General features: G+C 46.1%; 1 protein-coding gene across 1 annotated transcript; it reads left to right on the plus strand.

Moving 5' to 3' along the window:
- The first annotated feature begins 8,607 nt into the window (after positions 1 to 8,607).
- Positions 8,608 to 12,732, plus strand: LOC100285120 (kinesin-4). The gene is made up of 13 exons (NM_001372176.1): positions 8,608 to 8,797; positions 8,908 to 8,991; positions 9,068 to 9,162; positions 9,412 to 9,505; positions 9,649 to 9,978; positions 10,075 to 10,351; positions 10,427 to 10,588; positions 10,766 to 10,981; positions 11,066 to 11,103; positions 11,219 to 11,385; positions 11,464 to 11,577; positions 11,649 to 11,690; positions 11,765 to 12,732. The coding sequence occupies exons 1-13, from the start codon at positions 8,710 to 8,712 to the stop codon at positions 12,536 to 12,538; spliced, it is 2,481 nt and encodes an 826-aa protein (NP_001359105.1). The 5' UTR covers positions 8,608 to 8,709; the 3' UTR covers positions 12,539 to 12,732.
- Positions 12,733 to 12,952: the final 220 nt, after the last annotated feature.

Below are 12,952 nucleotides of genomic sequence, written 5' to 3' on the forward strand. Positions count from 1 at the left end.
TGTTGAGCTCCTCTTGTATCGCCACCACCCAATCCGAATCTTGTAGTGCTTCCTCTACCCTATGTGGCTCAATAGAGGAAACAAAAGAGTAATGTTCACAAAAATGAGCAACACGAGATCGAGTAGTTACCCCCTTTTGAATGTCGCCGAGGATGGTGTTCACGGGGTGATCTCGTTGGATTGCTTGGTGGACTCTTGGGTGTGGCGGCCTTGAAACTTGTTCATCTTCCTTATCTTGATCACGGGCATCTCCCCCTTGATCATTGCTCTCCTCTTGAGGTGGCTCAACTTCTTGATCTTCTCCCTCATCATCTTGAGCCTCATCCTCATCTTGAGTTGTTGGAGATGCTTGCATTGAGGAAGATGGTTGATCTTGTGAATTTGGAGACTCTTAAAATTCCTTAGGACACACATCCCCAATGGACATGTTCCTTAGCGCGACGCACGGAGCCTCTTCATCATCTAGCTCATCAAGATCAACTTGCTCTACTTGAGAGCCGTTAGTTTCATCAAAAACAATATCACAAGAAACTTCAACTAGCCCAGAGGACTTGTTAAAGACTCTATATGCTCTTGTGTTTGAATCATATCCTAGTAAAAAGCCTTCTACAACCTTAGGAGCAAATTTAGATTTTCTACCTCTTTTAACAAGAATAAAACATTTGCTACCAAAGACTCTAAAATATGAAACATTGGGCTTTTTACCGGTTAGGAGTTTGTATGATGTCTTCTTGAGGATTCGGTGTAGATACAACCGGTTGATGGCATAGCAAGCGGTGTTGACCGCCTCGGCCCAAAACCGATCCAAAGTCTTGTACTCGTCAAGCATGGTTCTTGCCATGTCCAGTAGAGTTCGATTCTTCCTCTCCACTACACCATTTTGTTGTGGCGTGTAGGGAGAAGAGAACTCATGCTTGATTCCCTCCTCCTCAAGGAAGCCTTCAATTTGAGAGTTCTTGAACTCCGTCCCGTTGTCGCTTCTAATCTTCTTGATCCTTAAGTCGAACTCATTTTGAGCCTGTCTCAAGAATCCCTTTAAGGTCTCTTGGGTATGAGATTTTTCCTGCAGAAAGAACACCCAAGTGAAGCGAGAATAATCATCCACAATAACTAGACAGTACTTACTCCCGCCGATGCTTATGTAAGCTATCGGGCCGAATAGGTCCATGTGTAGTAGCTCGAGTGGCTTGTCAGTTGTCATAATGTTTTTGTGCGGATGATGAACACCAACTTGCTTCCCTGCCTGACATGCGCTACAAATCCTGTCTTTCTCAAAATGAACATTTGTTAGTCCCAAAATGTGTTTTCCCTTTAGAAGCTTGTGAAGATTCTTCATTCCAACATGTGCTAGTCGGCGATGCCAGAGCCAGCCCATGTTAGTCTTAGCAATTAAGCAAGTGTCGAGTTCAGCTCTATCAAAATCTACTAAGTATAGCTGACCCTCTAATACTCCCTTAAATGCTACTGAATCATCATTTCTTCTAAAGACAGTAACACCTATATCCGTAAAAAGACAGTTGTAACCCATTTTACATAATTGCGAAACTGAAAGCAAGTTGTAATCTAAAGAATCTACAAGAAATACATTGGAAATGGAATGGTCAGGAGATATAGCAATTTTACCCAATCCTTTGACCAAACCTTGGTTTCCATCCTCGAATGTGATAGCTCGTTGGGGATCTTGGTTTTTCTCGTAGGAGGAGAACATCTTCTTCTCCCCGGTCATATAGTTTGTGCACCCGCTATCGATGATCCAACTTGAGCCCCCGGATGCATAAACCTACAAAACAATTTTAGTTCTTGATTTTAGGTACCCAAACGATTTTGGGTCCTTTGACATTAGATACAAGAACTTTGGGTACCCAAACACAAGTCTTTGATCCCTTGTGTTTGCCCCCAACATATTTGGCAACTACCTTGCCGGATTTGGTAGTTAAAACATAAGATGCATCAAAAGTCTTAAATGAAATGTTAGAATCATTTGATGCAATAGGAGTTTTCTTCTTAGGCAATTTAGCACGGGTTGATTGCCTAGAGCTAGATGCCTCACCCTTATACATAAAATCATGATTAAGGCCAGAGTGAGACTTCCTAGAGTGATTTTTTCTAATTTTATGCTCGGGATAACCGGCAGGGTACAAAATGTAACCCTCGTTATCCTGAGGCATGGGAGCCTTGCCCTTAACAAAACTAGACAATCTTTTAGGAGGGGCATTAAGTTTGACATTGTCTCCCTTTTGGAAGCCAATGCCATACTTGATGCCAGGGCGTCTCCCACTATAGAGCATGCTTCTAGCAAATTTAAAATTTTCATTTTCTAAGTCATGCTCATTAATTTGGGCATTAAGTTGAGCTATATGATCATTTTGTTTCTTAATTAAAGCTAGGTGATCATGAATAGCATCAACATTAATGTCTCTATATCTAGTGCAAATGGAAACATGCTCAACAGTAGATGTAGAGGGTTTGCAATATTTTAGTTCAACAATCTTAGCATGTAAAATGTCATTTTCACTTCTAAGATTGGAAATTGTAACATTGCAAACATCTAGGTCTTTGGCCTTAGCAATTAATTTTTCATTATCATTTCTAAGGCTAGTGTCGGGGACCATAATTAGGGGTACCCCTGAGACTCCTAATCTCAGCTGGTAACCCCCATCAGCACAAAGCTGCAAAGGCCTGATGGGCGCGATTAAGGTCAAGGCTCAGTCCACTCAAGGGACACGATCTCGCCTCGCCCGAGCCCAGCCTCGGGCAAAGGCAGCCGACCCAGGAGGATTCACGACTCGCCTGAGGGTCCCCTCAAGCAACGGACGCACCTCCGACTCGCCCGAGGCCCAGCTCGGGCAGGCTTCGCGGAGAAGCAACCTTGGTCAGATCGCCATGCCAACCGACCGTATCGCAGGAGCATTCAATGCAAGGATCGACTGACACCTTATCCTGACGCGCGCTCCTCAGTCGACAGAGCCGAAGTGACCATAGTCACTTCGCCGCTCCACTGACCGACCTGACGGGAAAACAGCGCCGCCTGCCCCACTCTGACTGCCGTGCCACTCGGCAGAGTGAGGCTGACAGCAGCTAAATCTAGCCTCGGGCGCCATAGGAAGCTCCGCCTCGCCCGACCCCAGGGCTCGGGCTCAACCTCGACGCCAGACGACGGACTCCGCCTCGCCCGACCCCAGGGCTCGGACTCAGCCTCGACCTCGGAAGACGGACTCCGCCTCGCCCGACCCCAGGGCTCGGACTCAGCCTCGACCTCGGAAGACGGACTCCGCCTCGCCCGACCCCAGGGCTCGGACTCAGCCTCGACCTCGGAAGACGAACTCTGCCTCGCCCGACCCTAGGGCTCGGACTCAGCCTCGACCTCGGAGAAGCCTCCGCCTCGCCCGACCTCGGTCTCGGACCAACCACGTCACAGGGGGGGCCATCATTACCCTACCCCTAGCTAGCTCAGGCTATGGGGAACAAGACCGGCGTCCCATCTGGCTCGCCCCGGTAAACAAGTAATGATGGCACCCCGCGTGCTCCATGACGACGGCGGCTCTCAGCCCCTTACGGAAGCAAGGAGACGTCAGCAAGGATCCAACAGCACCGACAGTTGTACTTCCACAGGGCTCAAGCACTCCTCCGACGGCCACGACATCACATGAACAGGGTGCCAAAACCTCTCCGACAGCCACGACGACATGTACTTAGGGCTCTAGCTCCTCTCTGCTAGACACGTTAGCACATTGCTACACCCCCCATTGTACACCTGGGCCCTCTCCTTACGCCTATAAAAGGAAGGTCCAGGGCTCTCGTACGAGAAGGTTGGCCGCGCGGGAGAACGGGCTGGCGGACAGTCTCTCCCTCTCTCTCACTCTCCCTCATGGACGCTTGTAACCCCCTACTGCAAGCGCACCCGACCTGGGCGCAGGGCAACACGAAGGCCGCAGGTTTCCCCTTTGCTGTTTTTCCCTCCCTTCATGCTCCGTCTCGCGCCGACCCATCTGGGCTGGGACACGCGGCGACAATTTACTCGTCGGTCCAGGGACCCCCCAGGGTCGAAACGCCGACAGCTAGCAAAAGAGATATTCAATCTTCAACCTTAGCAAGTAAACTAACATTATTATCTCTAAGATTGGGAATTGAGACATAACAAGTATTTGAGTCAACCTTAGCAATTATTTTAGCATTCTCATTTCTAAGGTTGGCAATGATATCATGGCAAGTGCTTAGCTCACTAGATAGTTTTTCACATTTTTCTAGTTCTAGAGCGTAAGCATTTTTAACCTTAACATGTTTCTTATTTTCCTTAATTAGGAAGTCCTCTTGGGTGTCCAAGAGTTCATCCTTCTCATGAATAACACTAATTAATTCATTTAATTTTTCTTTTTGTTGCATGTTTAGGTTGGCAAAAGGGTGCGCAAGTTATCCTCCTCATTTTCACTAGAATTATCTTCATCACTAGAGGAAGCATATTTAGTGGAGGATCTTGATTTTACCTTCTTCCTTTTGCCGTCCTTTGCCATGAGGCACTTGTGGCCGACGTTGGGGAAGAGGAGTCCTTTGGTGACGGCGATGTTGGCGGCGTCCTCGTCGGAGGAGGAGTCGGTGGAGCTCTCGTCGGAGTCCCATTCGCGGCACACATAGGCATCGCCGCCCCTCTTCTTGTGGTATCTCTTCTTTTCTCTCCTCTTTCCCTTCTTGTCGTCGCCCCTGTCACTATCACTAGATAATGGACATTTTGCAATAAAATGACCGGGCTTACCACACTTGTAGCATACTTTCTTAGAGCGGGATTTGTAGTCCTTCCCCCTCCTTTGCTTGAGGATTTGGCGGAAGCTCTTGATGATGAGCGCCATTTCCTCGTTGTCGAGCTTGGATGCGTCGATGGGGAGTCTACTTGATGTAGACTCTTCCTTCTTCTCCTCCGTCGCCTTGAATGCGACCGGTTGTGCTTCGGACGTGGAGGGACCATCTTGCTCGATGATTTTCTTTGAGCCTTTGATCATCAACTCAAAGCTCACGAATTTTCCTATTACTTCCTCGGGAGACATTAGTGTATATCTAGGATCACCACGTATTAATTGTACTTGCGTAGGGTTAAGAAAAACGAGTGATCTAAGAATAACCTTGACCATATCATGGTCATCCCATTTTTTGCTCCCGAGGTTGCGCACTTGGTTCACCAAGGTCTTGAGCCGGTTGTACATTTCTTGTGGCTCCTCCCCTTGGCGAAGCCGGAAGCGACCGAGCTCCCCCTCGATCGTCTCCCGCTTGGTGATTTTTGTCAACTCGTCTCCTTCGTGCGCGGTCTTGAGTACGTCCCAAATTTCTTTGGCACTCTTCAATCCTTGCACCTTGTTATACTCCTCTCGACTTAGAGAGGTGAGGAGTATAGTGGTGGCTTGTGAGTTGAAGTGCACGATTTGGGCCACCTCGTCCTCATCATAATCTTCATCCCCTACGGATGGTACCTGTACACCAAACTCAACAACATCCCATATACTTTTGTGGAGTGAGGTTAGGTGATACCTCATCATATCACTCCACCTAGAATAATCTTCACCGTCAAATGTCGGTGGTTTGCCTAATGGGACGGAAAGTAATGGAGTATTTTTAGGAATGCGAGGATAGCGTAGGGGGATCTTACTATACTTCTTCCGCTCTTGGCGCTTAGAAGTGATGGACGCGGCGTCAGATCCGGATGTAGAGGGTGAGGAAGAATCGGTCTCGTAGTAGACCACCTTCTTCATTTTCTTCTTCTTCTCGCCACTCTTGTGCGATCGAATGCGTGAAGGGGATCCATCCTTCTTGTTGTTGGCGGACTCCCTTGATGGAGCCTTCCCGTGGCTTGTAGCGAACTTCTCACCGCCGATCACCATCTTCTTGGCGTGATCTCCCGACATCACTTCGAGCGGTTAAGCTCTAATGAAGTACCGGGCTCCGATACCAATTGAAAGTCGCCTACAGGGGGGTGAATAGGGCGAATCTAAAATTTATAAACTTAAGCACAACTACAAGCCGGGTTAGCGTTAGAAATATGAACGAGTCCGTGAGAGAGGGCGAAAAACAAATCGTGAGCAAATAAAGAGCGAGACACGATGATTTGTTTTACCGAGGTTCGGTTCTTGCAAACCTACTCCCCGTTGAGGTGGTCACAAAGACCGGGTCTCTTTCAACCCTTTCCCTCTCTCAAACGATCACTTAGACCGAGTGAGCTTCTCTTCTCAATCAAACGGGACACAAAGTCCCCATAAGGACCACCACACAATTGGTGTCTCTTGCCTCGGTTACAATTGAGTTGATCATAAGAAAGAATGAGAAAAAGAAGATATCCAAGCGCAAGAGCTCAAATGAACAGAAATATCACTCTCTCACTAGTCACTATTGATTGGAGTTGTCTTTGGACTTGGGAGAGAATTTGATCTCTTCGGAGTGTCTTGTATTGAATGCTATAACTCTTGTAAGGTGTTGGAAGTTGGAAAACTTGGATGCAATTGAATGTGGGGTGGTTGGGGTATTTATAGCCCCAACCACCAAAAGTGGCCGTTGGAAGGCTGTCTGTCGCATGGCGCACTAGACACTGTCCGGTGCGCCAGCCACGTCAGCCGGCTGTTGGGTTCTGACCGTTGGAGCTCTGACTGGTGGGGCCTCTGGGCTGTCCGGTGGTGCACCGGACAGGTCCTGTGGACTGTTCGGTGCTCCTTCTGCGCGTGTTCTGACTCTGGCGCGCACTGTAGCGCATTTAATGCGGTTGCAGTCGACCGTTGGCGCGGAGTAGCCGTTGCTCCGCTGGCACACCGGACAGTCCGGTGTGACACCGGACAGTCCGGTGAATTATAGCGGAGTGGCCTCCCATTTTTCCGAAGGTAGCGAGTTCAGCGTCAAGTTCCCTGGTGCACCGGACACTGTCCGGTGGCACACCGGACAGTCCGGTGCGCCAGACCAGGGTGCCTTTGGGATGTCTTTAGCTCTCTTTGTTTGAACCCATCTTTGGTCTTTTTATTGGCTTGTTGTGAACTTTTGGCACCTGTAAAACTTATAGACTAGAGTAAACTAGTTAGTCCAATTATTTGTGTTGGGCAATTCAACCACCAAAATCAATTTAGGAAAAGGTGTAAGCCTATTTCCCTTTCACATCACATACCTCTTATCTGATTGGAGCTAATGTGGGACTCAGTTACTGAGGTGCTTGAGATGGTTGACAAAGATATTCGTGGTCCTTCTCCAGCTGCGGGGTTGCTTGAGAAAATGGAGTCTTTTGAATTTGTTTTCATTATGAAGCTTATGCTAAAATTGTTTGCTATCACAAATGAGATTTCTCATATCTTACAAAGAAAAGATATAAATATAGTTCATGCTATGGAGCTAATCCAAGATGTGAAAGCTCAATTAGCGACATTGAGGGGGAGTGGTTGGGATGAAATGTTTGATGAGGCTAAGATATATTGTGAGCAAAAGAATATTTCGGTGCCAAATATGATGGATGAAATACCAATCAGAGGTCGTGCGAAGCGCCGAAATGAAACTACTACTTTCCTTCATCATTATCGTGTCGAGATTTTCTTTGTTGTTCTTGATAAAATATGTGTTGAGATGAATAATCGATTTGGAGAATCCACTATTGAGATATTGACATGTTTCTCATGTCTTGATCCAAAGAATAACTTCTCTAGGTTTGATATAGATAGCCTTGTTCGAGGTGCTCAGATTTATGATGCTGATTTCTCTACTAATGACTTTGCACAAATTAGACAACAACTTCAGACTTATATTCTTCAAGTAAGAAGGCATGCTACATTCTCTACTTGCACTGATATTGCTAGTTTGGCTTCTAAGATGGTTGAGACAGAGAAATATAAGGTCTTTCCATTAGTTTATAGACTTATTGAATTGGCATTAATATTACCGGTGTCCACAGCATCTGTTGAAAGGGCATTTTCGGCGATGAAAATTATCAAGACTAATTTATGAAACAAGATGGCTCATGAGTGGTTCAATCATTTGATGGTGTGCTACATCGAGCGGGAAATATTTTAAGAACTTGATGACTCTACCATATTACGACGGTTTCAAGGCATGAAGATTAGAAAGATGAATTTGCCTCGTTCTTTACCATCTTGAGGTATTTACCATGCTACGGTTAAATTTTTTAGCACTAAGTCATCGTTTGCTTGAATGTTTGTATTTTATATCTATTCTCATGAAATTTACTAGTCTATATTGAATATATACTTTAGAAACAATTTAGAAATTTATAATGGTGTCCAGGCTCCAGTTACGGGCTGGCTTCGCCACTGGAATAGATGGTGAATATATATAGAAAATAATATTTTGTGGTTATAGTAGGGTATACGGGGAGAATTTTAAAAAAACTACTGCTGGAAGAGAAAAAATAAGAGATGGAATCTAGATGATGTAGGTGCGTAGTAGGTAGGAGAAAATTTAGAGAGAACTGTGCGGACAGGCTAACGTCGCCTCAAGAGCCCCCGGCGCAAAACTAAATAGTCGCGGCCTCTCCAACGGTCATCTCTTCTGTACAGCCAAAACCCAAACCCAACGGGTCGTTCCTATTCAAAAATCGAACTCCTACGCTCCTTCGGTCCTTCCCCTCCCCATCTTCCCAAACCGCCCCACGCTTCATCCTCGCAAGCCTCCCCGACCCCCCAGCTCAACGAGATCCGGCGAGCGAATTCCCTCTTCCCCGACCACCAGATCGCAGCGATGGAGCCGGATCGGGTCGCCGCGGGGGCATCCTCCTCGCCGCAGCCCTCACCAGCGCCGGCCATGTTCCTGCCGGGGCAAACGCGAGGTACTGTTTCTTAATTCTCAGGCTAGGAATAGGGTTTCTTTATTATTGGGGTGTACTCGGTTGGCGTGGTGTGCGTCTTCGCCTCACACGGCCTGGTGTTTGCTTGCCAGACCATGAGCGGGGAGCGGTCGACTGCGCGGATCCCGGCGGAGACCTGAATCCCGCACCGCCGCCATCGCCTCAGCAGGCTACAGGTTCGTTCTCTTGTTCTAGACGCAAGCAGTAGATGAGCAGTAGGCGTCCGTCTCATGGTGGGGAAATTGTTCGCAGTTGAGGATGCCGCGGTGGGCGGCGATGTGGAGCAGGAGGAGCCAAAGAAGGAGGCGATGGCAGGAGTAGGGGAGGCTCTCCGGAGCTTCATGGAGGTGAGCTCCTTTGGATGACATTTCGTGGTGGTGACGACTTGGAATTCTCAAGATTTCTGGTTGTGCTTATCGTAGATGTAAAAATTTCTGACCAATCGGAGAAATTGAATTAGAAAAATCTTAAAGGCACATGAAACCGAGCAGCAAAATGTTGATTTTCTCTTTGTCCATTGGGAATGGATGTTGAACTTTGTTTCAAGAAATATGCTATGGCTGTTCGCTTCTGATTTCATTGTGTCTTTTCTTCAGGAGTTTGGGGATCAAGGAGAGGACTCCATTATCTTGTCACCGCGGCTGCAGGAGATTTGTACTCCTGACCGCCCCACTGCCCTGCGCTTCTTAGGTACTGGCTCTCCAAGAAAGTTGGAATGTCTTATAATTTGGAACGGAGGGAGTACAAGCAACTATTATACACATGCTTTGCTTAAGTCTTCAAAGTATTTTTATTCGTATAATTATTTGTGGTTGGTCTTTGTTTGTGTGTAGGGAAGAAATATAATAACCTCATGGAGAGATACAAGAAGCAGGTGGTCAAGTGTTCTGAGGAGTGTGACCCTAGATATAACGGCTTGAAGAAGAAGTACACAGACGAGTGTGCAGAGAGGCGGCGTCTGTACAATGAGCTTATTGAGCTAAGAGGTAACATTAGGGTGTTCTGCAGATGCAGACCTCTGAGCTCCAATGAGCTCGCCCGTGGGTGTTCATCAGTAGTTGAGATTGACTCATCACAGGAGACTGAGCTGCAGTTTGTCCCCAATGAAAAAGAAAGGAAGCCCTTTAAGTTCGACCATGTTTTTGGCCCAGAGGATGACCAAGGTATATTTGACTGAAACTGTATCTAGCTGACTTGTCAAATATGCTAGTAGTATACATGTTTAAAGGTGATAAATTTAGCCAACCTTTTTTATGCAGAGGCCGTGTTTTCAGAAACAGTGCCCGTTGTTGGGTCAGTGATGGATGGTTTCAACGTATGCATCTTTGCATATGGGCAAACAGGAACCGGGAAAACTTTCACAATGGAAGGGGTTCCAGAAAATAGGGGTGTAAATTATAGGGCTTTGGAAGAATTGTTCAGAATCTCAGAGAAAAGAAGTGCATCTGTTGCATACACATTTTCCGTAAGCATCTTGGAAGTTTACAATGAAAAGATCAGGGATCTTCTTGATGAGAGCAATGATCAATCAAAAAGGTACAAATCCTTCCTTTCTCCTTTTAGCGAGAAAAGATTCATTGCTTTAACAATGTTATCTTGTTGCAATTGAAGGTTGGATATTAAGCAAAATGCTGATGGAACACAAGAAGTTCATGGTTTGGTTGAGGCTCCAATTTATAACATAGATGGTGTGTGGGAGAAACTGAAGTTTGGCGCTCAAAATAGGTCTGTTGGCTCAACCAATGCTAATGAACTCAGCAGCCGCTCCCACAGGTGAGGGCTTTGGTGTTTCACCTTGTGTAGTGTATTAATTCTAATTAATTAAGATCATAATCTAGGATATACTTCGATTTTATAAGATTGATCACTATCATTTAAATTCAGTTTTTGTCAATTATCATTGCTATAGCACTGAGATAAAACATTTTGCCTCTTGCAATCTATTTGCAGTTTGGTTAGGGTCACTGTTAGGAGCGAGCACTTGGTGACTTATCAGAGGAGCAGAAGCCACATGTGGTTGGTTGACCTTGCTGGAAGTGAGAGAATAGCTAAAACTGGGGTAGAAGGAGATAGGCTGAAAGAATCACAGTTCATCAACAAATCACTATCTGCCTTGGGTGATGTTATATCTGCCCTTGCCTCAAAAAATTCCCATATTCCATACAGGTTAGTTGTATTCCCATATCTAATTTGCTTAGCTGCTTAAATTATCTTGGTCTTACCACCTCCATTTCCTTTTCTGTCAATTAGGAATTCCAAGCTGACTCATTTGCTCCAAAGCTCTTTAGGTAAGTTTTCTCCTCATACTACTGACATGGCAATTGCACTGTTCTTTTAGCAAACTGATGATAAGTTCCAAAAAAACGACAAGGTGACAAACTTGCTTGTTCAACATTTTTACAGGCGGAGATTGCAAGACTCTAATGTTCGTGCAGATAAGCCCAAGCTCAATGGATTCAGGAGAAACTCTCAGTTCACTCAATTTTGCGAGTAGAGTCCGAGCTGTAGAACATGGCCCTGCTGCTCGTAAGCAAGCGGATCCAGCTGGGAGTTTGAAGTTAAAGCAGATGGTAATTTGACTCTCCCATCACACTGAATAGTTGTGACACAAATAGTTGGTTATATTAATTATATAAAATCTATTTCAGACTGAAAAACTTCAGCATGAGGAAAAGGAGAATGCACAGCTGAATCAAAGCTTGCAGCTGATGCAACTGAAGTATGCTTCTCGTGAGAATGTCTTCAGGACACTAAATGAAAAGGTATTGCCTCGAGTATCATTGTATTGAATGATTTGGTTGGAAATGTTAACAGAAAAAATGTTTTGCAACAGGTGAAGGATGCTGAACAAGCATGCAGAAATTATCAGCAGCGGGTAAGTTATTTCTAGTTCCTGTGAGCCCCTCTGTTATTCCAACCTTTGCTCATGAAATGTACTCCTGTGTACAGATTAGAGAGCTGGAAAATGAATTAGGCAATGAGAAGAGGGCTTCTAGGGATTCTGCTAGATCCTCAAGGCCCCCACTTGTTCCTACGAGACAGAGACAACCTCAGGGAAGGACTAACAGCTTCGCACCACCTTCAGGCCCTTCTAGATGGAGGCTCAAAGCCCCCGCAAAACACAACAAAGAGAACATTCCTGTGGCGATGAATAAACCAAATGCTGGGGATGATCCTAATAAGCCTGTCGGCAGAGCAAGGCGTGTTTCACTTGCTCCGGTGATTCGACAAATCCCCATCCAGCCCAAGAGGCGATCTTCGATGGCAGTGCTACCATCCGTGAGAGAGCATCTTTCTGTGCTAAACGACAAGAAAGCAGGATCTCGACTGTCGCAAGCCAACATGGCAAGAGGATCACTTGGGGCATTTGGCTTGAATTTGGTTCCAGGAACACCCCTAGCAGGACATGGTGGACCTGTTGATGCTACACCAGATGGAGCAAAGTTCAGGAGATTTGATTTCGGAAGCAGCAGCAAGTTCACAAGCCCTGCCCCAAATGTGGGCATGTGGAACAAAATGGTCACGCCGCAGCAGAAGCTGGGAATGGCACCGGCAGGAGCGAAGCTGTGTTTCAGCATCCAGAAAAGAGTTACGCCTCCACATGTTCGGGCGAAACCTGGATTGGGCATCTTCGACCCAGCTCTGCGTGAGAATATGGTCGTGGGGAGAGCCGGCAATGCGCTGCGGGTGCTCAACCCCAAGCGAAGGCAATCTGTTATCTAACTCTTGAAGCCAAAGGTACAGCAGATGTTTGGACGTTCAAACGGAGCGTGTGGTTCTTAGTGAAACCGTGAAGATGTTCTTTTCAGCATCTTTAAATGGATTCTGCTTGGTTGTTACTAGTTGATAGGAAAGCTATGTTAATACTGTTAATGGAAGTTGTTAATTGTATTTGTTCGTTACTAAGAATCGCTTCAACTGTTGAGCAATTTTAGGACTTGTTTGGTAGAGTCCCGCTTCACAATTCTCTAATAGAGTGATTCTGATTGATTCTCTACCGAAAGTGAATCTATTTGACGAAAATCATTTGGCTGTGAAGATTCCTGAGGGGTTAAAGATTTAGGAGCAAGTTGGGAGTGGTGGGAAGCAGGTTGGAAGTGGTAGGAAGCAAGTTTTTTTTGGCTCTCACTTTCTAGT

This window comes from Zea mays, chromosome 6, assembly GCF_902167145.1.
Source record: "Zea mays cultivar B73 chromosome 6, Zm-B73-REFERENCE-NAM-5.0, whole genome shotgun sequence".
Taxonomy (NCBI): domain Eukaryota; kingdom Viridiplantae; phylum Streptophyta; class Magnoliopsida; order Poales; family Poaceae; genus Zea; species Zea mays.

Coding starts and splice junctions, on each gene's coding strand:
- LOC100285120 (NM_001372176.1), top strand. CDS start 8,710: ATGGAGCCGGATCGGGTCGCCGCGGGGGCATCCTCCTCGCCGCAGCCC. Junction 11,386..11,463: donor GTTTGAAGTTAAAGCAGATG/GTAATTTGACTC, acceptor AATCTATTTCAG/ACTGAAAAACTTCAGCATGA. Junction 11,691..11,764: donor GCAGAAATTATCAGCAGCGG/GTAAGTTATTTC, acceptor TCCTGTGTACAG/ATTAGAGAGCTGGAAAATGA.